At 52.4% G+C, this 23911-nt stretch overlaps 1 protein-coding gene across 12 annotated transcripts; it reads left to right on the plus strand.

The window, feature by feature from the left end:
- The first annotated feature begins 5188 nt into the window (after window positions 1–5188).
- On the plus strand, window positions 5189–23904 carry SRRM2 (serine/arginine repetitive matrix 2). 12 transcript variants are annotated; one of them, XM_003805549.6, is made up of 15 exons: window positions 5191–5328; window positions 8819–9091; window positions 9959–10066; window positions 10268–10432; window positions 10957–11034; window positions 11472–11534; window positions 11627–11659; window positions 11839–11889; window positions 12056–12148; window positions 12787–12985; window positions 14051–20751; window positions 21487–21771; window positions 22840–22953; window positions 23093–23206; window positions 23350–23904. In XM_003805549.6, the coding sequence occupies exons 2-15, from the start codon at window positions 8850–8852 to the stop codon at window positions 23357–23359; spliced, it is 8256 nt and encodes a 2751-aa protein (XP_003805597.4). In that variant the 5' UTR covers window positions 5191–5328; window positions 8819–8849; the 3' UTR covers window positions 23360–23904. The 12 variants fall into 12 exon arrangements, with proteins under 12 accessions (XP_063454260.1, XP_003805597.4, XP_008970821.4 ...); XM_008972573.4 differs by having other exon boundaries at window positions 23096–23206; XM_055100630.2 differs by lacking the exon at window positions 23350–23904 and having other exon boundaries at window positions 22115–22953; window positions 23096–23130.
- The last annotated feature ends 7 nt before the right edge of the window (window positions 23905–23911 follow it).

Here is a 23911-nt window from a genome sequence, read left to right on the forward strand (position 1 = left end):
TACTGGGATTACAGGCATGAGCCACCGTGCCCAGCCTGCATTTTTAAAATCTGATGAAGTTGTGCCAATAGTGCCTGAACACGGACGTCTCTGAGTGGCTCCAGTCCTGCAGGGACACTCTGCGGAGGCTGCACTGGAGGGGCTCCTGTTACGGCTCCGGGCGCTCTGCAGAGTGGGCTGAGACGTCAGGCAGTTGAGGAAGTGTGTCTTTATATATTCATTACTTTATAATTATTAAGTGATGCGTTTGTCTGATGCATCTTTTATGAGTTTTTTTTTAAAGAGTACTTTTAAATACAAAAGCGTCAAGCTTGGCAGTCATAATTCAATTGGATTTTCATAATTTACTTACTTTTTGTAGTGATGGGGTTTTGCTATGTTGCCTAGGCTGGTCTCGAACTCATGGGCTCAATCAAGTGATTCTCCAGCCTCAGCCTCCCAAGCAGCTGGGATCACAGGTGTGCCATTGTGCTAGGCTTTGAAATTCTGTAAATTTCACTTTGGGAGGCCAAGGCGGGTGGATCATGAGGTCAGGACATGGAGACCATCCTGGCTAACACAGTGAAACCCTGTCTCTACTAAAAAAACACAAAAAATTAGCAGGGCGTGGTGGCGGGTGCCTGTAGTCCCAGCTACTTGGGAGGCTGAGGCAGGAGAATGGCATGAACCTGGGAGGCGGAGCTTGCAGTGAGCCAAGATAGCACCACTGCACTCCAGCCTAGGTGACAGAGCGAGACTCCTTCCCAAAAAACAACAACAACAAAAAAGAAATTTTGTAAATTTATGACTGTAACCTCTTTCAAAGAGACTAGGAATCTTAAGAAAATAAAATGGTGCTTGGCCGGGCGCGATGGCTCACGCCTGTAATCCCAGCACTTTGGGCGGCTGAGGCGGGCGGATCACAACATCAGGAGATCGAGACCATCCTGGCTAACACGACGAAACCCCCTCTCTACTAAAAATACAAAAAAATTAGCCAGGCATGGTGGTGGGCGCCTGTAGTCCCAGCTACTCGGAAGGCTGAGGCAGGAGAATGACATAAACCTGGGTGGCGGAGCTGGCAGTGAGCGCTGAGATCGCGCCACTGCACTCCAGCCTGGGCGAAGGAGCGAGACTCCGTCTCAAAAAAAAAAAAAAAAAAAGAAAGAAAATAAAATGAGTGCTTTTCTCTGTTTGTTTTTCAGAAATGGGAGGTGGTGGGGGGAGTCTCACTATGTTGCCCAGGGCTGGTCTTGAACTCCTGGGCCCCAAGCATCCCAAAGTGCTGGGATTACAGGCGTGAGCCACCACACCTGGCCCCAATTAGTGCTTTAAAAGCTCTCTAAACCCTTACATCACAAAGAATATCCCTCCTCCCCCTCCAGAAAAGAAAGGGGTGGCTGGACGGTATCGACCTCACCAGGTGTGCTACACCAAGGCCAGAAAGAGCCGCTGAAGTGGCTTGGACATGGGCCATGCCAGCTGCACGTGGAAGGCCATTCCTCCCGGCACTCATTTCCAGTGTTTCATATCTGCTTGTCCTGGGTACAGGAACCAGGGCATGTTTCAGAGGTTCAGAGCCAAGTACTTTTGGGGTCTGGGTACTGCACAGAGAGGGCCCAGGCACTTGTTCTGCTTGCCGTGTGCCCCACCATGCCTGCGCTGAGGACCAGCCTCAGTCCATCCTGCCCAGAAGGCTGGGAGCACACATGGGGCCTGGAAGCCAGAAGGCCTCTCAAGAGACCCTGCTTGCAGCCCTGTGGGAGGGGTTGGATGGGGGCTGGGGTCTCCAGATAAAAAGGTAATTCGAGAAACCCTCCCAGGCAGCTGGGAGGTGGGAGGTGGGAGGCTATGGCATTAACCCCAGGGATTGTCCTTCCTGAAGGTCTGGTCTCCCTCTGGAGGGCAGGATGCTTTTGCAGACATCGTCCTCACCCCCCTACCCTGTTCCCATCCTCCCTAGCACCTGTCCTGGCTGGTAATTGTCTAGTTATCTGTAATGTAAGCTCCAGGAAGCCAGTGTGCAAATGGGAGGGGCTCCACTCACCAAAGGCTTCCCAGTCTTGGGCCCCACGCCAGGGGGGTCTGGAGGAATGCTTGCACCACAGGGTCCTCCCCCAGGCCATGGAACTGGAAGCTGAAGGCCCACACAAGGCCACTGCCTGGGAGAACAAGCATAGGCAAGTGTGCCCATCATGGATTGTCACAGAACGGAGGGAAAAGAGGCCACGGGAAGGACCAGCCCTGGAAGGCCCAACAAAGGAGTTGTGATGTCAACCTGAGGGTGTCTGGAAGAGTTTTAAGCAGTTCAGAAGTTTGCATTTTAGGAACATCACTCCGAGGTGACAGCCGCTAGGATGTCAGCGATGGCTGTCTCTGGGGGTGGTGCCCCTGTGTGCTTTTTTTCTTTTTGCTGATTTGTATATTTTCTGCAGTGAATGTGGTTTACCTGTGCATGTCACTTTCCTAGGGCTGCCATAAGTCACCACGAACTTGGTGGCTTCAAACCACAGAAGTGGGTTCCCCTACAGCTCTGGAGGCCAGAAGGTGGAGACCAAGGTGTGGATAGGGTTGTGCCTCCTCCAAAGGCTCTGGGAGAGGATCTGCAGGGCCTCTTCCAGCTTCTGGCTCCTCCTGGAGATCCCCGGCATGGGCACCGCTCCAAATCTCTGCCTGGGTCTCCTACGGCCTCTTCCCCCGGGTGCCTGTGTCCTCTTGTCTTCTTGTAAGGATGTCAGTCATTGGATTTACGGCCTACCCTAAATTCATGATGATTTCATCCTCAGATCTTTAACTCAATTATATCTGCAAAATCTCTTATTCCAAATAAGGTCACCTTCCGAATGTCTAGGTGGTTGTGAAGTTTTGGGGCACCACCGTCCACCACACTACAGTGAATAAAAAAATAAAGTTTAAAGGGAAACTAAAAAATCATTCTAGGGCTGGGTGCCATGGCTCACACCTGTAATCCCAGCACTTTGGGAGGTTAAGGCGGGAGGATAGTTTGAGCCCAGGAGTTCAAGACCAGCCTGAGCAACACAGGGAGACACAATCTCTACAAAAAACTCCACCTCTACTAAAAATACAAAAATGAGCTGGGTGGTGGCGTGCGCCTGTAATCCCAGCTACTTGGGAGGCTGAGGTACAAGAATTGTAGTGCGTGGAGATCGTGCCACTGCACTCCAGCCCGGGGTTAGGAGTGAGACTCTGTCCCAAAAAAATAAAATAGACAAAAGACACGAAGAGAAATTTCTCCAAAGAAGATGTACAAACGGCCAACAAGCACATGAAAAGATTCTCAGCATCATCAGTCATTAGGGTACTGCAAACCATGTTTTGTCACTATTCACGGGCATTAAATGTGCTGACTCATGCACAAAACATTCCACAAAGAATATCAGTGGGGGTACAGGAAAGGGTCTCACTGGAGGTGCTGGGGTCTTTAACCAGAAAGGCAAAGCCTTTGCCACTTTACTATGCCACTCCAGAGTTGCGGCCGGCTTACAGAAGCACCGTCCACAGATGCAGAGTTCAGACACTCAAATCTGCGATCAGAGCTCCTGCAGAAGATGGGGGTGGTGGGGGGGAGGGTCTCCCGGCTCTAGCATCTGAGCTAAGTACATCCTCCCACGGGCAAGTGAAAAACAAATCTTAAAGCCGGATTCGGGCCGGGCGTGGTGGCTCACGCCTGTAATATCAGCACTTTGGGAGGCTGAGGTGGGCAGATCACCTGAGGTCAGGAAATCGAGACCAGTCTGACCAATATAGTGAAGCCCCGTCTTTACTAAAAATACAAAAATTAGCCAGGCGTGGTGGCACACGCCTGTAATCCCAGCTACTCGGAAGACTGAGACACGAGAATCACTTCAACCTGAGAGACAGGTTGCAGCGAGCCGACAACACACCATTGCACTCCAGCCTGGGTGACAAGTGCGAAACCACGTGAAAAAAGAAAGAACAACAACAACAAAAAACAAGGGCCAGATAGGGTGTCATGCACGGGTAGTCCCAGCTACTTGGGAGGCTGAGGTCGGAGGATCGCTTGAGCCCCAAATTCGAGAACAGCCTGGGCAAAACCCTGCCTCTTAAAAACACCCCCGAATCGTAATAACAAATATAAATCCTTGCACTCAAATGGACAGTTCATTACGTGGTACCGCGTCCTGTTGCGGATCAAGGCCACCTGAGTTGGTTAGGACAGCTAAGCGGGACGTCCAGGGCTGCTCGCCAGCGGTGGGTCTAGATATGAACTTGTGCTTGAGCAGCCCAGCGTCTTACAACTCTGCTGTGAGGACGGCTGGCTGATTATCAGGCCCAGAATCACGGGCTTAGAAACATTAACAGGAAGTTCGGTACCGAAAAGTGGAAACTTTAAGGTGCTTATTATTTTCCTCCTGCCTTGTTCCTGTATGTGCCGCTTCACCGATATCACGTCCTGGGTCTGGTGGGACCCCGGCCTGGCTGCCCTACCGGAAGCTAAGAAAACTCCTCCCCCAGGGGCAGCCGTCGGGCCCCAGCCCGGTCTACAGCGGGAGAACGTGGCCCATGCCACGGGTAACTGGTTGGGCCCCTGGTGCAGGTCTAGGGCCTGCAGCCAGGCTCGGGGCCTCCGGCGGTGCCCGCTGGCTGGGGTCTGAGGCGGCTTCTCTCGGGTACGGGAAGGCGGACTGCTGTGCAGCTGCGGGCTCGCTCGGGAAACCCAAAGTCACACGAAAGCGGCAGCACCACCGCGCCTGGGATATCGTCTCCCAACATGGGGAGACAAAATGGCCGCCACGCCCCGAGCCGAAATTACATCCGGGCTCCGCGACACGCCCGAACCACAACTCCCAGAACGCTCTGCATCGACAGCGGGAGACGAGACGCGCTCGGGCGTCGCTTTGCTGCCGCTAGGCCCTGTGCTCCTCCCCGCAGCGGAAGGCCTACGAATACGCGGTGTCTTACGTCGCTTCCTCCGTTCTTCGTTGCACTGGCCAACGGGACGCTTAGTCTTTCGGCAACGGGGTGAAACCTTCCTTGTGCCTGAAAAAACGGTACTTCGCGGTGTGGCTTCGGCGCCTGCGCAAAAGGCCGCGGGGCGCACTCCAGTTCCCGGCAGGCCCCGCGACGCGCGTTTGCGTGCTGACGCACGCAGTTAGTCGTGCTGACGCGCAGCGCGGCCCAGGCGGGGTGCGAGTGGCGCAGTCGGAGCCCGTTGCGGCCCCTGAGGAAGCGAGGAGGCGTCGGCGTCGGCTGAGGCGGGCGGACCGGCGAGGCGAGGCGGCGGCCCCAGGCCCGAGGGACTCGGGAGCTCGAGCAGCGGCGGCGGCAAGACCTCTCCCCCTCGGAGGCGGCGGGCGGAGGCGGCGGGTGAGAGGGTGAGGGAGCCAGCGAGCCGGGTGGGGGAGGGGCGGCGGCCCCGGCGCGAGGCCAAAGCGCGCGGAAAACGGCCCAGGCAGCCGAGCTCCTCCGCGCGCACGCGCGCTCGACGCCCTTCGCTGGCGCGGACGCCCTCGCCTCCCTTCCCCCTTCCCGCCGTTCCTGTCGCGCGCGGGCTTCACCCCCCCCGCCCCTCCCCCATGACAACGGCGTTCGCAGCCGCCTGTACTCGGGTTCGCGAGCGCCCTTGGTGAGGGGGGAGGGCGCGCGCCTCGGCTTCACTCCTCCCCCCAACATGTGCCGCCGAGGTGGCCTTCCTGCAGCTGCCGCTTTCGGCCCTTAAGTGGCGGGGAAGGGGCGGCGGCGGGGGGCTTGCTCCTGGACCCTTGCCCCTGGTTCCAGATCTCCTTTCCTCGGGCTTCTCTTCGGCGTTGGGCTGCCCGTGTCGGGGGCCTCCCAGACTGCGGGACGCCGCGCAGCCCCCTCCCCCATTCCGCAAGGCCGAAAATAGGCACCCGGCGCTGCGGGGAGGGCCTTGAACTTCGTGGGCCGGATTTAAATGGTTTAGGATTCCTGGCTGTCAGCCTTGAGTTGTTAGTGGCGGGGAGAAACCCCAAATCTTAAAAACTGTGACGAGTAAGTGAACGTGTTCAGTTTACATTTGTAAGGTAGACCGTGCGTTCCCTTTTTACACTTTTTCAACGTTTCCCGAGAATTCGTGTTAAAACTAAGGAGGCTTTTGGAGACCTTCGTTGGGAAGAAAACGCCAGACTCATATATAAGTTTTCTGGTTGGTTTCAGGCGTTATTTGGCACACAGCTCTTCTGAAGCTTGGTTTCCACTCGGCTTCAGTTAGGACGAATCTGGATCAGAATTTCAGAGTGTTGTGTTGCCTTTCATCCTAAGTGCGTGGGCTTAGGGCTCTTCTAAAGCTACTATTTTAGCTTTCTGGGTTCTTTGTGTCCACTCAGCCGCTCTGGAGCGCCCCGGTGCTGAGCTGGCTGTGCTTGCTGATGTCCATTTTCTTGGACAACCCTTGTCTCCCCTTTTTCTCCCCTTTTGGTACCGTTTTCTTTTTTGCATATTTTACTGTTGAATTTAAATATATTTTTCTACTTCATTGTTAGCTTACCACTCAGATAATTTCCCAACAGAAAAGGGTCTTTTTGTCTTCCTTTGTACTTTTTACTTTCTGCTTTTAACTTGGGTAACTTTTGCATATCCACTGTCTATGGCCCCCACTTTAAGAGTTTTATAATATCGTTTGGTTTGGTGATTTGTGTGTGGTGTTGATCTTCCTTCTTTCTGTGTCTTAACACACCCCTTAGATGCCGTGGGGTCGTCGTCTTTTTTTGTGGGGTAGACTAGGTGGCTCATTCCCTAAAAGTTCTCCGAAACATTGTGACCTAATATCCTTTGCTTAGCACCTACTGGTTTTTCTTTTTTTTTTTTTTTCTCCGAGACGGAGTCTAGCTCTGTTGGCAGGCCGGAGTGCAGTGGCGCGATCTCGGCTCACTGCAACCTTCCGCCTCCCGGGTTCAAGCGATTCTCCTGCTTCAGCCTCTGGAGTTGCTGAGATTACAGGCGATCGCCGCCGCCCAGCTAATTTTTGTATTTTTGGTAGAGATGGAGTTTCACCGTGTTGGCCAGGCTGGTGTCAATCTCCTGATTTGGTGATCCGCCCACCTCGGCCTCCCGAAGTGCTGGTGTTACAGGCGTGAGCCACCGTACCCGGCCTGGTTTTCCTTTCTTAAGGAGTGGGGGGATTTTTGTGTGAGGTGGTATGGAAGTGTGGGTGAATGGTTAAGCTGAAGAATTAAGTGCAGGTCAAAAACATGCTGCAGGGGAAGCAGAAATTAAGTGGGCTAGGGGAGAGGCGAAGAAGGACCTAGTTTTAAACCGTGAGGAGTATTGGTACTAGAAGATGAAAACGAGGATTGGGGTGTAGAGAAATTGATTTTTTGAGCCATAAAGTTTTTCATTTTTTCCTGGATTTCTGCTTGCCTTATCCAGGTTTAGCCTCTTCTGTCACCTTCTGCTTTCAATATTGGGTCTGCTACTGGGCTTGGGTAGGGACCCATCCTTAGGCGCATGCGCTAGTACATTTTTCCAAACATTTGTATGATGCTTCTTCATTCTGGAATTTTCTAAATGCATCCTTCCCTTCTACCCAGTTCTTTTACATCTTTGATTACTTTCTCCACTTTACCTATTCCTTAGGGTTTTTTCTTAGTAGTATTTTCTCATATATGCATGTTTTAGGAAACTATCTTGGAGAGGATGAGGGTGAGAAAGAGAGTATATGTAATAGGAGAAAGGAATAGAGTATGTGTAGCCAAGGAATCTAACCAGGAAAGCTGGGACTTGAGAATTTTTCAGAATCACGTTAGGGTTGGGACAAGTTGAAAGGCTAGAACCTGGGAGGAGGCATGGGGTTAACACAGGAGAGAAGGAAGAGGCAGGGCTGAGAGAGAAAAACTAGGAAGTGCTATCCAGGGGATTGGTGGGGAAAGCCAACGGTTGGACATTAATGAAAGTGGGGTATAGAGAGGGTTTCTAGATAGATTTAGGGCAAGGTATATAGAGAAGGTATGGAAACGGTTGGAACAGAGGAAACTGGTTTGATGTGTTTAAATAGAGCAGAGTTGAAAACAGGTAATATTTGACAGCTGGCAAGACAGGGAGGAACTGCAAATTGTGGTAAATCCTATTGAGAGGAAGGAAATTGGAGGAATAAAATATCAGGATAGTTGATAGGATCTTTAAATATTTGGAATCAAGGAAATGGCCCTTACCTGGGAGGTGAAGTATATGACGATTATCCAGGGTTCATGTGTGTTTCTGATGTGCATGCTGGCCTTTAGTTGGGGTGTGAGGCTGCACATTCTGAACCAACTAGTCTGCTGTTCAGATACCTAGGGGCTGTGTAGTTTATTTCATATTCGTATAGGGTGGTCTGAAATCCGTAGGTAAGTTTTTGGGAGAGTCTTTGGACATGGACTAGAGGCCGTTGGGTGCCACAGATCTATGTCTGGTGTTTGTTGTGACCAGGAGGCTTTGGTTGGTTACCAGAGGTTAGGAATTAGAGTAGTTGGTAAAGACACCACTTGTGCATTTTGGGGCCAAAGGAGAACAAAAAGGGACAGTGCGGAGAGATTTTAGAGGAACAAGATCCTTGTTTGCCTAGGGTGTAAAAAGAAGAAAATTTAGGTGCAGGGAGGGATTATTTAGAATTCTGTGCAAGGGCATTGAGAGAAGGGTTGTAAGAACTGGGCTGTGATTTGGTAGAAAGGAAATTTGGAAGGGCAAAGAAGTGGTTTTCTTGGGAGACCAGGAGGATGGTGGAGCATTATACAGCGAAGACTTAGTGTGAAGATCAATGTTGAATTAGGGATGAAGGAGAGCAGGGACTTGGGTGTGGGGCGGTAAGTGGTTAGTTTGGGGCCAGGGGCCTGACCCGTGTCTCCCCGCTCCCCCTCAGGAGCGGTGGTGCCCCCCCCGGGCACGGGGCCATGTACAACGGGATCGGGCTGCCGACGCCCCGGGGCAGCGGCACCAACGGCTACGTCCAGCGCAACCTGTCCCTGGTGCGGGGCCGCCGGGGTGAGCGGCCTGACTACAAGGGAGAGGAGGAACTGCGGCGCCTGGAGGCTGCCCTGGTGAAGCGGCCTAATCCTGACATCCTGGACCACGAGCGCAAGCGGCGCGTCGAGCTGCGATGCCTCGAGCTGGAGGAGATGATGGAAGAGCAGGGGTGAGGGAGAGCTGGGGGAGAGTCGAGCACTGAATGAGTGCAGAGCTGGGGGTGTTAGGTGGGATGTATAGGGAGCTTAGGGTGGTTGAAAGAGGCCTGGCAAAGAGTTGTGGTAGGGGAGGAGGCAAATGAGCTCTAGAGAAGTGAAAACAGTTAAGGGACAGTGCAGAGTGGGAAATGAGAAGGCTGCGTGTCTGGGGCATAGATGGGAGCCTGAGGTACTAAATGGAGGCACGTGGGAGAAGGGAGGGGCCATTGAGGAACAAAAATGTGTTTTAAGGAAGGAGATGGGAAAGCAGAGACCAGGTAGAGGAGCTAGGTAAGCTGATAGGTGTTGTCATTGGTAGAAAAGAAGAAGATAAATGGATGTAAGGATTGAGGCCTTGGAAAGTAGCATAGGCAGGAAAAGAGGAATTAGAAGAATACGTGAAGAAGTGGGAATCATGGGCTGGGAAGGGAAATTTTGGAAAAGGAGCACATTAAGGCAGAAAACTCTTTTAGAGCAGTGGTTTTAAACTTCAGCAATGGTGATCCTTTTATACAGTATCCCTTACTTTGGAATCCCAGGAAGTAAAAGGCACAATCTTGTTGAAGTTGGGGAGGAGCACTTGGAACCCTGCTTGCTTAACTTTTTTCTTTTGGTCCCTGAGGTGTAGCATATTTAAAATCCACTGTTCTAGAGGGAGTAGTAAGTAGAGGGAAGAAAGATGATGGGAAAAGATCAGACAGAAGGGACTTTTGGGTGAGCGAAAAGTTCTGTGTGTGCATGGAGAGGGAGGGGCCCCTTTTGGGAATGAGGGAAATGGAAACCTGGGACTGGGGAAAGTGTCCTGTCGAGCTTAACCCTGAAGGGGATTTGTTCTTCAGGTACGAGGAACAGCAAATTCAGGAAAAAGTGGCGACCTTTCGACTCATGTTGCTGGAGAAGGATGTGAACCCTGGGGGCAAGGAGGAGACCCCAGGGCAGAGGCCAGCGTGAGTGTTGCGCTCTCCCTCGATGACTCTGGACTCTACTCTGGCTGCTGGCTGCTGCTGCTGTCCTTTTCCTTACATGGGACTTCCTCCCTGCTTTCGTCTGCCTTTCCCATGCCTTATTTGGCTCCTGCTTATATTTGTGTTCTGAATATGGCTCTGTCCTTTATATTTCCTTCAGACTTTTGCCCTTCTTTTCTCTAGGGTCACGGAGACTCACCAGTTGGCAGAATTAAATGAGAAGAAGAATGAAAGACTCCGTGCTGCCTTTGGCATCAGTGATTCTTACGTAGATGGCAGCTCTTTTGATCCTCAGCGTCGTGCCCGAGAAGCTAAACAACCAGCTCCTGAGCCTCCCAAACCTTACAGGTATACAAGGCCAAGAAACCACTGTCAGCTTCTTTTCTTGATTGTAAGCTCCTTGCTCTATTTTTGTCTTTTTGCGGGCTGGTTTCTTCCCAAACTTCAGATTTTGTTCTTCTGAAGTTGAGGTGTCCAAAAAAATTTGTCCAAGGGTTAGTCACAGTGGGTCACGCGTGTAATCCCAGCATTTTGGGAAGCTCAGGCAGGAGATCACTTGAGGCCAGGAGTTTGAGACCAGCCTGGGCGATGTAGTGAGACCCCATCTCTACAAAAAGAAAAAAAGCTGGGTGGTGGCACATGCCTGTACTCCAGGCTGCTTGGAGAGGTGGAGGCAGGAGGGTCTTTTGAGCCCACAAGTTGGAGGTTACGGTGTGAGCTGTGTTGCTGCCACTGCACCCCAGCTGAGGCAACAGAGCGAGACTCTTTTATTTTTTTATTTTTATTACTATTTTTTTAGATTTTGTCTTTTAAAGAAAAGAAAGGAATGTTTGTTCTACCACCCATCTCTGCTGCTTTTCATTTTTCCCCAGCCTTGTTCGGGAGTCTAGCAGTTCTCGCTCACCAACCCCAAAGCAGAAGAAGAAGAAAAAGAAGAAAGATAGAGGACGGTAAGTTAGTTGGAAAGTGACTCTGATAGCCAGAGGACCAATCCTGTGGTGTACCTTTCTCTCTGGAAGTGGACAGTTCTGGCTTCCACAAAGCAGGAGATAGTTGTCAGGGAGGAGGGAGTTACCATTGAGGCCTCAACTAGAAGAAATATCTGAGTTTCTCAGTGGAGAAGTGTTGAGTTTGCAGTTCTGCTAATTAAGATTGGCCAGCAGCATTTTGGATTCTGGAATTTTCTTTTTCATTTTGAGGTTTGTTGACTTAAGGAGTTACTTGTATTTGTTGGAGAAAGAAGAAATAAGTCCTGGGCTTAGGTCTGGGGCATTAGTGCTATTAGGACATTCAAGTGTTTTAGAAACCTTTTTAGGAGAGAGATTGTAAGTGGGAGGGCCAGGAAAGAAGCCAAGCAGAATGAGCTTGCTTTTGAATCCATCTTTAGCAGGTCAGAGAGCAGCTCTCCTCGACGGGAGAGAAAGAAAAGCTCAAAGAAGAAGAAGCACAGGTATGAGGTGGGAATACTTGAATGATTGGAGAAGGTTTGCTGAATTCAGGCAGAGGTGTTTCTTACGTTTTTTCTTCTCTTTTTTCCAACAGGTCAGAATCTGAGTCCAAGAAACGTAAGCATAGGTAAGAGCTCTTTAACTCATAGGGGGCGCAGTGGCATGTGGAGTGGTGATTTTTTTTTCTTGGAGTGAAGCTCAATTCCTTGATCTTTCTTGTGTCAACACTCCCTCTTTCCATTTCACTTTTGGTTTTATTTCCTTTTTTAAAGAAGTTACTTTTAACAACTTTTCCTTATTTCCCAGGTCTCCCACTCCAAAGAGCAAACGTAAATCTAAGGACAAAAAGCGAAAGCGGTGAGTGAATTTGTGGGGAATTTGCTTAGGAAGTAAGTGAACGCCACCTTAGTGGGAGGGAGTTGAATGAGTTATGTCCCTGACTGGTAAAGGGTTGAGGGATACGTGAGGAGAATCCAAGGCAGGTACAGCAGTACCCTGAGCTGTGGTGGTGGTCTTCCTTCAGGTCTCGAAGTACAACACCAGCCCCCAAGAGCCGCCGGGCCCACCGTTCAACTTCTGCTGACTCTGCTTCCTCCTCCGATACTTCCCGCAGTCGGTAAGGGGTAGTCCAGGAGGAAGGGAGGGAGAGGGAATGATGGGTTAATTAATTTAATATTTATTGAGCGCCCACGGTGTGCTAGGCGCTGCACAGACCATTCGGAAGACACGGTCCCTGCCCTCTAGGAGCTGACAGGCTAAAGCAACAGGATGGACAGACATATACATTTCCCCTTCTCTTTTTTTTTTGTTTTTGTTTATTTGTTATTTTTGTTTCGTTCTGATGTATATGGACTGCCAGAATAGGGGGGGTGGTGGTTTGTTCGTGGTGTCTGGGGGAGGAAGGAATCCTTACCCTGGCTTCCTTAATCGGGGAAGGCTTCCTGAAGGAGGTGGGCTCAGAGGTGAGTTGTGAATGAAGCGGGTAGGGAGTGGGCTGGGTGGATGGTTTGGGGATGTTTGGGGGAGGTGAGTAAAGGGGTAGAGGGAGAACGCTCTTTGGGATTGTGTTGGAAAGAGAAGAACCAAAGTGGACTGTACTTGCATTTCAGTGAATGATTTGAGTTGTGCGACTAAAGGCTTTTTGGAAGAGGGTTGTCCAGTTAGGAAAGGTGGATGGGAGTTGGGGAGGGGGTTTTCTGTTCTCCCTTTGAGCTGATTTCCTTCCTCTCCCACGTCCTCAATTAACTCCTGCAGGTCTCGAAGTGCTGCAGCTAAAACTCATACAACTGCCTTGACTGGGCGAAGTCCTTCCCCTGCTTCAGGGCGACGCGGGGAGGGAGATGCGCCTTTCAGTGAACCAGGTACTACCAGCATACAACGGCCTAGTAGCCCGGAGCCTGCTACGAAACAGCCTAGCAGCCCTTATGAAGACAAAGATAAAGACAAGAAGGAGGTATGTTCCTGAGTTGGTGATGTTCATTGGATTGCACATGTATAGATTTAGGATAGACATGTGATGTGAAAGGGAGAGGTAATAACTTATTAAAATAAATAAATTCAGTTTTTTTTTTCTGCATTCCTCTCCTAGTTCTCTTAACTGCATCTGCAGAACTTTTAGTGTTGTTACTAGACTGAATTGTGAACCCTTTAGAATCAAATCTCACTGGATGTTAGGTTTTATATTGTGTCTTGTTTATACATAGATAGAACTGGAACAAACGTTGTATCTTATCTGTGTACTCCGTATGATGCCTCTAGTTTCTTCTCTTTTTTCATTAAATGTTGGTCATGTCTCACCAAAACTTTTTAATCCATTGGGTTGCCACCAATAGTTTGAATGAAACACTGAAATAGTCTTCAGTAGTCTTCTGTTCTAATTTTAAGCATTAATCATTTCCTCTTGCTTTAGTGATTACAGTCTGAATTCTTGGCCTGTATCATCAATTTTCCATGTCATCCAGGGTTACCTTTCCAAATTACGAGTTGGTTGACCTCAGAAACTTAACTACTTCCTTATTGCTTTTGAATTATATTTAAGGCTTTTAATAATCTGGTCTTTTTCTCATTTCCTGTACTCTACCCATCCTGGGCTGCTTTTTTACTCTTCACACAAATCATGTTCTCACATCTTTATTCATGCTGTTTCTTTTCCTTTAATAGAGTTATTCTTCAAAGGTGAAGTTGCCATTCACTTTAGGATAAACTGCTTATTTTTCCATTTAAAGATAGTTTTTTTCCGTTCTTATAACATTTTGTAGTGGTATTTGTTAAATGTAGTAGTGCATTAGTTATTTGCATTTTGTGTTTCTTTTAGTTTTAAGATTCTGGCTATCCATATATTCATATGTTTTCACCACTGTGCTTTATATGATTCCTTGTTATTGAATGAAAGTGATCGCTTGTGGTCAGAGGGTGTGTAAAAGAAAAGTTATCATTGGAAAGGGTGTTGGGATCTTAGGGGTGATGTGAAGTTTTGGCGTTTATGAATCCCTATCCCTACTCTCTCTTCCACTCTTAGAAATCTGCAACTCGACCTAGCCCCTCTCCGGAAAGGAGCAGCACAGGCCCAGAACCACCTGCTCCCACTCCGCTCCTTGCTGAGCGACATGGCGGCTCCCCACAACCCCTTGCAACCACCCCCTTAAGCCAGGAGCCAGTGAACCCCCCATCTGAGGCCTCTCCAACTCGGGACCGTTCACCACCTAAGTCTCCCGAGAAACTTCCCCAGTCTTCTTCCTCAGAGAGCAGCCCACCATCCCCTCAACCTACCAAAGTTTCTCGGCATGCCAGCTCTTCCCCAGAAAGTCCTAAACCTGCTCCAGCTCCAGGGTCCCACCGAGAGATTTCTTCTTCTCCCACATCTAAGAATCGCTCACATGGCCGAGCAAAACGGGATAAATCACATTCTCATACCCCCTCCCGTAGGATGGGGAGGTCCCGTAGCCCTGCCACCGCTAAGAGAGGGCGATCTCGGTCTCGAACCCCTACCAAGAGAGGTCATTCTCGATCCCGATCTCCCCAGTGGCGTAGGTCCAGGTCTGCACAGAGGTGGGGAAGATCTAGAAGCCCCCAGCGACGTGGCCGCTCTAGGTCTCCTCAGCGACCAGGCTGGTCTAGGAGCAGAAATACCCAGAGAAGAGGCAGGTCTAGGTCAGCAAGGCGAGGGAGGTCCCATTCTAGATCCCCAGCCACTAGGGGTAGATCTCGTTCTAGAACACCAGCCCGCCGGGGCAGGTCCCGCTCTAGAACACCTGCCAGGCGGAGATCACGATCCAGAACTCCCACCAGGCGTAGGTCTCGGTCTAGAACACCAGCCCGGAGGGGCAGGTCTCGGTCTAGAACACCTGCTAGGCGCAGATCTAGGACCCGATCACCAGTACGACGCAGGTCTCGTAGTAGATCACCAGCCAGGAGAAGTGGCAGGTCACGCTCTAGAACCCCAGCTAGACGTGGCCGCTCACGCTCCAGAACCCCAGGCAGACGTGGCCGCTCACGCTCTAGAACCCCAGCTAGACGCAGTGGTCGCTCACGCTCCAGAACACCAGCCAGGAGAGGGAGGTCTCGGTCTAGGACACCAAGACGAGGAAGATCCCGCAGTAGAAGCTTAGTTAGACGTGGAAGATCTCACTCTAGAACACCTCAAAGAAGAGGCAGATCTGGCTCATCTTCAGAGCGGAAAAACAAATCCAGAACATCTCAAAGAAGAAGCAGGTCCAATTCAAGCCCAGAAATGAAGAAATCTCGCATTTCTTCAAGGCGGAGCAGGTCTCTCTCTTCACCACGGTCCAAAGCAAAATCTCGCTTGTCTTTGAGGCGCAGCCTTTCAGGGTCTTCCCCATGCCCTAAACAAAAGTCACAGACACCAGCTAGGCGCAGTCGCTCTGGATCCTCCCAACCTAAAGCTAAATCTAGAACGCCACCCAGACGCAGTCGCTCCAGTTCTTCTCCGCCACCTACACAGAAATCTAAGACACCATCAAGACAAAGTCATTCCAGTTCATCTCCTCATCCTAAAGTGAAATCTGGAACACCACCGAGGCAAGGGTCCATAACAAGTCCCCAGGCCAATGAGCAATCTGTAACGCCACAAAGACGGAGCTGTTTTGAATCATCACCTGACCCTGAGTTGAAATCTAGGACCCCTTCTAGACATAGCTGCTCAGGGTCCTCTCCTCCTAGAGTGAAATCTAGCACACCTCCCAGACAGAGCCCATCTAGGTCGTCATCTCCACAACCCAAAGTGAAGGCAATAATATCACCAAGACAAAGAAGCCATTCTGGCTCCTCTTCTCCAAGTCCTAGTAGGGTGACGTCGAGAACAACTCCACGGCAAAGCAGATCAGTATCTCCCTGCTCCAATGTGGAATCCAGATTGTTGCCAAGATACAGTCATTCTGGGTCCTCCTCACCAGATACCAAAGTGAAACCTGAAACACCGCCAAGACAAAGTCACTCAGGGTCTATTTCACCATACCCCAAAGTAAAGGCCCAAACTCCACCGGGGCCAAGTCTTTCTGGATCAAAGTCACCATGTCCCCAAGAGAAGTCTAAAGACTCACTAGTTCAAAGTTGCCCTGGATCCCTGTCTCTCTGTGCAGGAGTAAAATCTAGCACACCACCAGGCGAGAGCTATTTTGGTCTCTCATCTCTGCAACTGAAAGGACAATCTCAAACTTCACCAGACCACATATCTGATACTTCAAGTCCAGAAGTGAGACAGAGTCATTCAGAATCACCATCTCTGCAGAGCAAATCTCAAACATCACCTAAGGGAGGTCGGTCCAGGTCTTCATCTCCAATCACTGAGCTGGCATCCAGATCTCCAATAAGACAAGATAGAGGTGAGTTGTCAGCGAGTCCTATGTTGAAATCTGGAATGTCTCCTGAGCAGAGCAGGTTCCAGTCTGACTCTTCTTCATATCCTACAGTAGACTCGAATTCTCTCTTGGGGCAGAGTAGATTGGAGACTGCTGAATCAAAAGAGAAAATGGCCTTACCCCCTCAGGAGGATGCTACTGCATCACCTCCTAGACAGAAAGACAAATTTAGTCCCTTTCCAGTACAGGATAGGCCTGAGTCTTCACTGGTATTCAAAGACACACCTAGAACCCCGCCAAGGGAAAGAAGTGGTGCTGGGTCATCTCCAGAAACAAAAGAGCAAAATAGTGCATTGCCTACGTCAAGCCAAGATGAAGAGTTAATGGAGGTGGTAGAGAAGTCTGAAGAACCCGCAGGCCAAATCCTGTCTCATTTGTCTTCAGAACTTAAAGAAATGTCCACAAGTAACTTTGAATCATCTCCTGAAGTAGAAGAAAGGCCTGCTGTGTCTTTGACTCTTGATCAGAGCCAGTCACAGGCTTCTTTGGAAGCAGTAGAAGTCCCTTCAATGGCCTCATCTTGGGGTGGGCCACATTTTTCTCCAGAACATAAAGAACTGTCTAACTCCCCACTCAGGGAGAACAGCTTTGGATCACCTTTAGAATTTAGAAACTCAGGCCCACTTGGTACAGAAATGAATACTGGATTTTCTTCTGAGGTTAAAGAAGATTTGAATGGACCGTTTCTTAATCAGCTGGAAACAGATCCATCTCTAGACATGAAAGAACAATCGACAAGATCCTCTAGACACAGCAGTTCTGAGTTATCCCCAGATGCAGTGGAAAAGGCAGGGATGTCTTCAAATCAGAGCATCTCTTCACCTGTGCTTGATGCTGTACCCAGAACACCCTCGAGAGAAAGAAGTAGTTCTGCATCTTCTCCTGAAATGAAAGATGGTTTACCCAGAACTCCATCAAGGAGAAGCAGGTCTGGGTCTTCTCCAGGACTTAGAGATGGGTCTGGGACTCCCTCGAGGCACAGCCTGTCTGGGTCCTCTCCTGGAATGAAAGATATACCTAGAACGCCATCTAGAGGGAGAAGCGAATGTGATTCTTCCCCAGAACCGAAAGCTTTGCCTCAGACTCCTAGGCCGAGGAGTCGTTCTCCGTCATCCCCAGAGCTCAACAACAAGTGTCTTACCCCCCAGAGAGAAAGAAGCGGGTCAGAATCATCAGTTGATCAGAAAACTGTGGCTCGGACTCCCCTGGGGCAGAGAAGTCGTTCGGGATCCTCTCAAGAACTTGATGTGAAACCCAGTGCATCCCCTCAGGAAAGAAGTGAGTCAGACTCTTCTCCGGATTCTAAAGCCAAGACACGAACCCCACTTCGGCAGAGGAGTCGGTCTGGATCATCTCCAGAGGTTGACAGCAAATCTCGACTATCCCCTCGGCGCAGTAGGTCTGGTTCCTCCCCTGAAGTGAAAGATAAGCCAAGAGCAGCACCCAGGGCACAGAGTGGTTCTGATTCCTCTCCTGAACCTAAAGCTCCAGCCCCTCGGGCCCTTCCTAGACGAAGCAGATCAGGTTCATCAAGCAAAGGCAGAGGCCCTTCTCCTGAAGGAAGCAGCAGTACCGAGTCCTCTCCTGAACATCCGCCCAAATCCAGAACTGCTCGCAGAGGTTCCAGGTCATCACCAGAGCCCAAGACCAAGTCTCGTACACCACCTCGACGTCGCAGCTCTCGATCATCTCCTGAGCTAACAAGGAAGGCCAGACTGTCCCGTAGAAGCCGCTCTGCCTCATCCTCACCAGAAACTCGCTCTAGAACTCCCCCAAGGCACCGGAGAAGTCCCTCAGTGTCTTCCCCGGAGCCAGCCGAAAAGTCAAGGTCTTCACGCCGACGGCGCTCAGCTTCATCTCCACGTACTAAGACAACCTCAAGGAGAGGCCGCTCTCCTTCGCCAAAGCCTCGTGGACTCCAGAGGTCCCGTTCCCGCTCAAGGAGAGACAAAACAAGAACAACCCGACGTCGAGATAGGTCTGGATCTTCTCAGTCAACCTCTCGGCGAAGACAGCGGAGCCGGTCAAGGTCGCGGGTTACTCGGCGGCGGAGGGGAGGCTCTGGTTATCACTCAAGGTCACCTGCCCGGCAGGAAAGTTCCCGGACCTCCTCTCGACGCCGAAGAGGCCGCTCTCGGACACCCCCAACCAGTCGGAAGCGTTCTCGCTCACGCACATCACCAGCCCCGTGGAAACGCTCTAGATCTCGAGCCTCTCCAGCCACTCACCGGCGATCCAGGTCCAGAACCCCCCTGATAAGCCGACGTAGGTCCAGGTCTCGAACTTCACCAGTCAGCCGGAGACGGTCAAGGTCCAGGACTTCAGTGACTCGACGAAGATCCCGGTCAAGAGCATCCCCAGTGAGCAGAAGGCGATCCAGATCCAGAACGCCACCAGTAACCCGCCGTCGTTCAAGGTCTAGAACACCAACAACACGCCGCCGCTCCCGTTCTAGAACTCCACCAGTGACTCGCAGAAGGTCCAGATCCAGGACTCCACCAGTAACCAGGAGGCGATCTCGAAGCAGAACTTCGCCTATCACTCGCAGAAGATCAAGATCCAGAACATCTCCGGTCACCCGAAGGAGATCTCGATCTCGCACATCTCCAGTAACTCGAAGAAGGTCCCGCTCTCGAACCTCACCAGTAACACGCCGCCGCTCTAGGTCCCGGACACCTCCAGCTATTCGGCGCCGCTCTAGATCTCGAACGCCACTGTTACCACGCAAACGTTCTCGAAGTCGCTCACCACTTGCTATCCGCCGCCGCTCCAGATCCCGTACTCCACGAACAGCTCGGGGTAAACGGTCCTTAACAAGATCTCCTCCAGCCATCCGCAGGCGTTCTGCATCTGGAAGTAGTTCTGATCGTTCACGATCTGCTACTCCTCCGGCAACAAGAAATCATTCTGGTTCACGGACACCTCCAGTAGCACTCAACAGTTCCAGAATGAGCTGCTTCAGTCGTCCTAGCATGTCCCCAACACCTCTTGATCGCTGCAGATCACCTGGAATGCTTGAACCCCTTGGCAGCTCTAGAACACCCATGTCTGTCCTGCAGCAAGCCGGTGGCTCCATGATGGATGGTCCAGGTCCCCGAATACCTGACCACCAGAGAACATCTGTGCCGGAAAATCATGCTCAGTCCAGGATTGCACTTGCCCTGACAGCTATCAGTCTTGGCACCGCTCGGCCTCCTCCGTCCATGTCTGCTGCTGGCCTTGCTGCAAGAATGTCCCAGGTTCCAGCCCCGGTGCCTCTCATGAGTCTCAGAACGGCCCCAGCAGCCAACCTTGCCAGCAGGATTCCTGCAGCCTCTGCGGCAGCCATGAACCTAGCCAGCGCCAGGACACCTGCCATTCCAACAGCAGTGAACCTGGCTGACTCTCGAACGCCAGCTGCAGCAGCGGCCATGAACTTGGCCAGCGCCAGAACAGCGGTGGCACCTTCGGCTGTGAACCTGGCTGACCCTCGCACTCCCACAGCCCCAGCTGTGAACCTAGCAGGGGCCAGAACCCCAGCTGCCTTGGCAGCTCTGAGTCTCACAGGCTCTGGCACACCACCAACTGCTGCAAACTATCCCTCCAGCTCCAGAACACCACAGGCTCCAGCCTCTGCAAACCTGGTGGGTCCTCGGTCTGCACATGCCACAGCTCCTGTGAATATTGCCGGCTCCAGAACCGCTGCAGCCTTGGCCCCCGCGAGCCTCACCAGTGCTAGGATGGCTCCAGCATTGTCTGGTGCAAACCTCACCAGCCCCAGGGTGCCCCTTTCTGCCTACGAGCGTGTCAGTGGCAGAACCTCACCGCCGCTCCTTGACCGAGCTAGGTCCAGAACACCACCGTCTGCCCCAAGCCAGTCTAGGATGACCTCTGAACGGGCTCCCTCCCCTTCCTCTAGAATGGGCCAGGCTCCTTCACAGTCTCTTCTCCCTCCAGCACAGGATCAGCCGAGGTCTCCTGTGCCTTCTGCTTTTTCAGACCAATCCCGTTGTTTGATTGCCCAGACCACCCCTGTAGCAGGGTCTCTGTCCCTTTCCTCTGGGGCAGTGGCAACGACCACGTCCTCTGCTGGTGATCACAATGGCATGCTCTCTGTCCCTGCCCCTGGGGTGCCCCACTCTGATGTGGGGGAGCCACCTGCCTCTACTGGGGCCCAGCAGCCTTCTGCATTAGCCGCCCTGCAGCCAGCAAAGGAGCGGCGGAGTTCCTCCTCCTCGTCGTCGTCCTCTAGCTCCTCCTCTTCGTCGTCGTCGTCGTCGTCGTCGTCCTCTTCCTCTGGCTCCAGTTCTAGTGACTCAGAGGGCTCTAGCCTTCCTGTGCAACCTGAGGTGGCACTGAAGAGGTGAGGGAGCTTGACTTTTAGAAATCTTCAGTGGGGGAGGTATTGGGGATGGGTTGGGGAGTGGGGAGGGAGAAACCATGTCACAGGTGCTTGGCTCTTGGAGGAGGTATGGGGACCTTGACCCTCAAGCTGGGGGTAGAAGAGAATGCTGGGGCAGGGGGCGGAGGGAGGAGGAATGGGACAGATAAAAGTCTCCGAAGGTTCATTCTCTAGAGGATAATGATAAGTTTTCCGTCTCTACAGAGGACAGAACTAGAGGAAATGGACTTAATTTTACAGCAGGAGGGATGGCAGTTAGACCTCAAGAGGAACTCCCTGGGCTGGAAGGATCTTCAGAGGTCATCCCATCCCTCTCCCTGCCTCCAGGCAGGACGGCCCCTTCCCCAGCCAACCTGCACTCACAGGGGCCTCCCCAAGCTGCGGCTCTCCGAGGAAGGAGACTACCCAGCTTCAGCTTCCACACCTGAGCCCAGAGGCCTTATTCCTCCATCAGGGACATTCTTGAGGTTTAACCTTGATCCCTTATGCTGCGGGCCCCAGCCTGTTGCTTCTGTTAGCAGAGGTTGGGTCAGCTCGCACCACTGCTCTCCAGAGAATTGCTGGCTCACGTGGCTCGGAGAGCTCCCAGCGCCTTTCTCAGGCACCCCTCCCCCTACTGCCGTTCCTCCAGGCCAAGGAAGGTAGGGTTGGGGCTGGGGCAGCTTGTCTCCTTGTGACACTCCTCTCTTCCCACAGGGTCCCCAGCCCCACCCCAGCCCCAAAGGAGGCTATTCGAGAGGGACGTCCTCCGGAGCCAACCCCAGCCAAACGGAAGAGGCGCTCTAGCAGTTCCAGTTCCAGCTCCTCCTCTTCATCTTCCTCCTCCTCCTCCTCCTCTTCTTCCTCCTCCTCTTCCTCCTCCTCTTCTTCCTCCTCATCTTCCTCCTCCTCCTCGTCTTCCTCCCCTTCCCCTGCTAAGCCTGGCCCTCAGGCCTTGCCCAAACCTGCAAGCCCCAAGAAGCCACCCCCTGGTGAGCGGAGGTGAGTGCTGTCTTGCCTGAGTTGAAAGGTGGGTGGGGGAGTGACTTGTCCAGAGAAGGGGCCCTGGGGTGTGAGCTCCCCGTTGGGTGTCTCACGTGGCCTTGGGCATCTGGTTGTGGGGGAGGAGGCACTTGCTCTCCTCTCCCCATGCTCGTTGCACCCTGTTCTGGCGAAGGGCTGCGCCATCCACAGCGGCGCTCAGGCCAGGACCGGGGGGTCCTTGGTTTCTTCCTCTCCCTCCCTCAACACATAGCCTGTTCCCAGGGTTCTAGCTTTGTCTCCCTGTTGCTACTGCCAGGGCTCTGGTCTGGCCACCATCATCTTCTCCCGACTCTGTCCACAGCCTCCTCCCTGTCTCCCCGTCTCCACGCCATTCTCTTCCACATGTAGCCAGAGGGACCTTTCTAAAACGCACATCTGGCTACTTCCCTCCACTCCACAAATCCTTCGGGACGCCCTGTGGCCTGCAGGACAAAGCCCCACCTCTGCGGGAGTGGCGTGTGAGGCTCTTCACCAACGGGCCTTGCCCGCCCTGTGTTCTCCTCCTGCCCGCCCCCACACATGCCCTGTGCTCCAGCCACACCCAGCGCCTTGCAGTCTAAGGAGAGCCCATGCCTTTGGACATGCTGTTCCTTCTGCCTGGAATTTCCTTGTCCGCCTGGTGAACTCCTCGTTCTGCAAGACTCCGCTCAAAACAGCACCTTCGAGAAGACTGCCCTGCCCCTTCCCTGCCTTGCCCCCATGTCCCCCTCCCTTGGGTCCCCAGAGCCACGCACATCCAGCCCTGCTTCCCACACACGGGGCCGTGCGTGCTTTTCTTCACCACTGAGCTCCTTCAAGGGCAGGGACTGTCTTTATCTTTGCATCCCCCGCTGCACCCTGTGCCTTCCCACTGGGCACTCGGTGGATGGTGTGCGGGCGGATGGGTGAGTGAGCGGACAAAGGTGGGTCTGAGGCTGGCCCTGTGTGGTGTGAGGTTTGGTGGTCAGGACCTGGGCGGGTGGTCCTGAGTGCTGGCCCGTGTGCTTGAAAGAGTGTGGTGCTATTGGGTCCTACTGTGTTCCCCAGGTCCCGCAGCCCCCGGAAGCCAATAGACTCCCTCAGGGACTCTCGGTCCCTCAGCTACTCGCCTGTGGAGCGTCGCCGTCCCTCGCCCCAGCCCTCACCACGGGACCAGCAGAGGTAAGGCCAACTGCAGGTGTCAGCACCCAGCCCTGTCTGGCCGCCACTGCTTTCTACAAAGAAGAAAGCTTTGTGGTTGTGGCTATGTGGTGCCTGAGGTGGTGCCACCCTGTGGCCTGATGTCTGTCCTGTGTTGCAGCAGCAGCAGTGAGCGGGGTTCCCGGAGAGGCCAGCGTGGGGACAGCCGCTCCCCCAGCCACAAGCGCAGGAGGGAGACACCTAGCCCTCGGCCCCTGAGACACCGCTCCTCCAGGTGCGTGTCCTGGAAGGCTGATGCCCCCTTCCGGGAGCCAGTTGTGGTGGTGGTGGGTGGCGGCCCCATTTTGGGAGTGGCCCAGAAACTGGCCTTGAGGGCTGGGGTGGGAACTCCCTGTTGACCCATATCTTCTGTTGCAGGTCTCCATAAATTGTCTTTGGGGGATTCCACCACACCCAATGCTCTGGAGCCACAAGGAGTGTCCCTTCTTCCCCAGCAGAGCCATGGGAGGGTCCTTGTCTGCTCTCCTTTGAACCTTGGCAGCCCTTGGATGGAGGGCTCCCTTTCCCTCCCCTTTTTTTTTTCTTTGTTCCTGTGAAATGTTAATCTCCGTGAGTTCTTCCTGGTTCATGTGTTCTGGGGGGTTTGGGGTGGGAGGGAATGCAGATGGGAGTTGGGGGAGGGGAGGATACAGTTCAGGATACCCCAGCCTGGAGTCAGGGCCAGGGAGGCATGGCCCCACTTGTATCCAGAAGTTCCTAGGGGTGATTGTGATGGTGGTTGGGACTGGAGGTTGTGTAAGGTGTTCTTGGAAGGAAGGGGCAGGAGTTGGAATTAGTTGGTCCCTACTGTCCCCCATGAGGTTGTGAACCCCTCCCCCCAACTTTTCATGTTTCTTAAAGGCATTTTGGTTTTTTAAAATCTGTACAGCAAGAGCAACTTTTTCTGTCAAATAAAAATGAGAAATGCAGGAACTGGGTC

This window comes from Pan paniscus, chromosome 18 (assembly GCF_029289425.2).
Source record: "Pan paniscus chromosome 18, NHGRI_mPanPan1-v2.0_pri, whole genome shotgun sequence".
Lineage (NCBI taxonomy): Eukaryota > Metazoa > Chordata > Mammalia > Primates > Hominidae > Pan > Pan paniscus.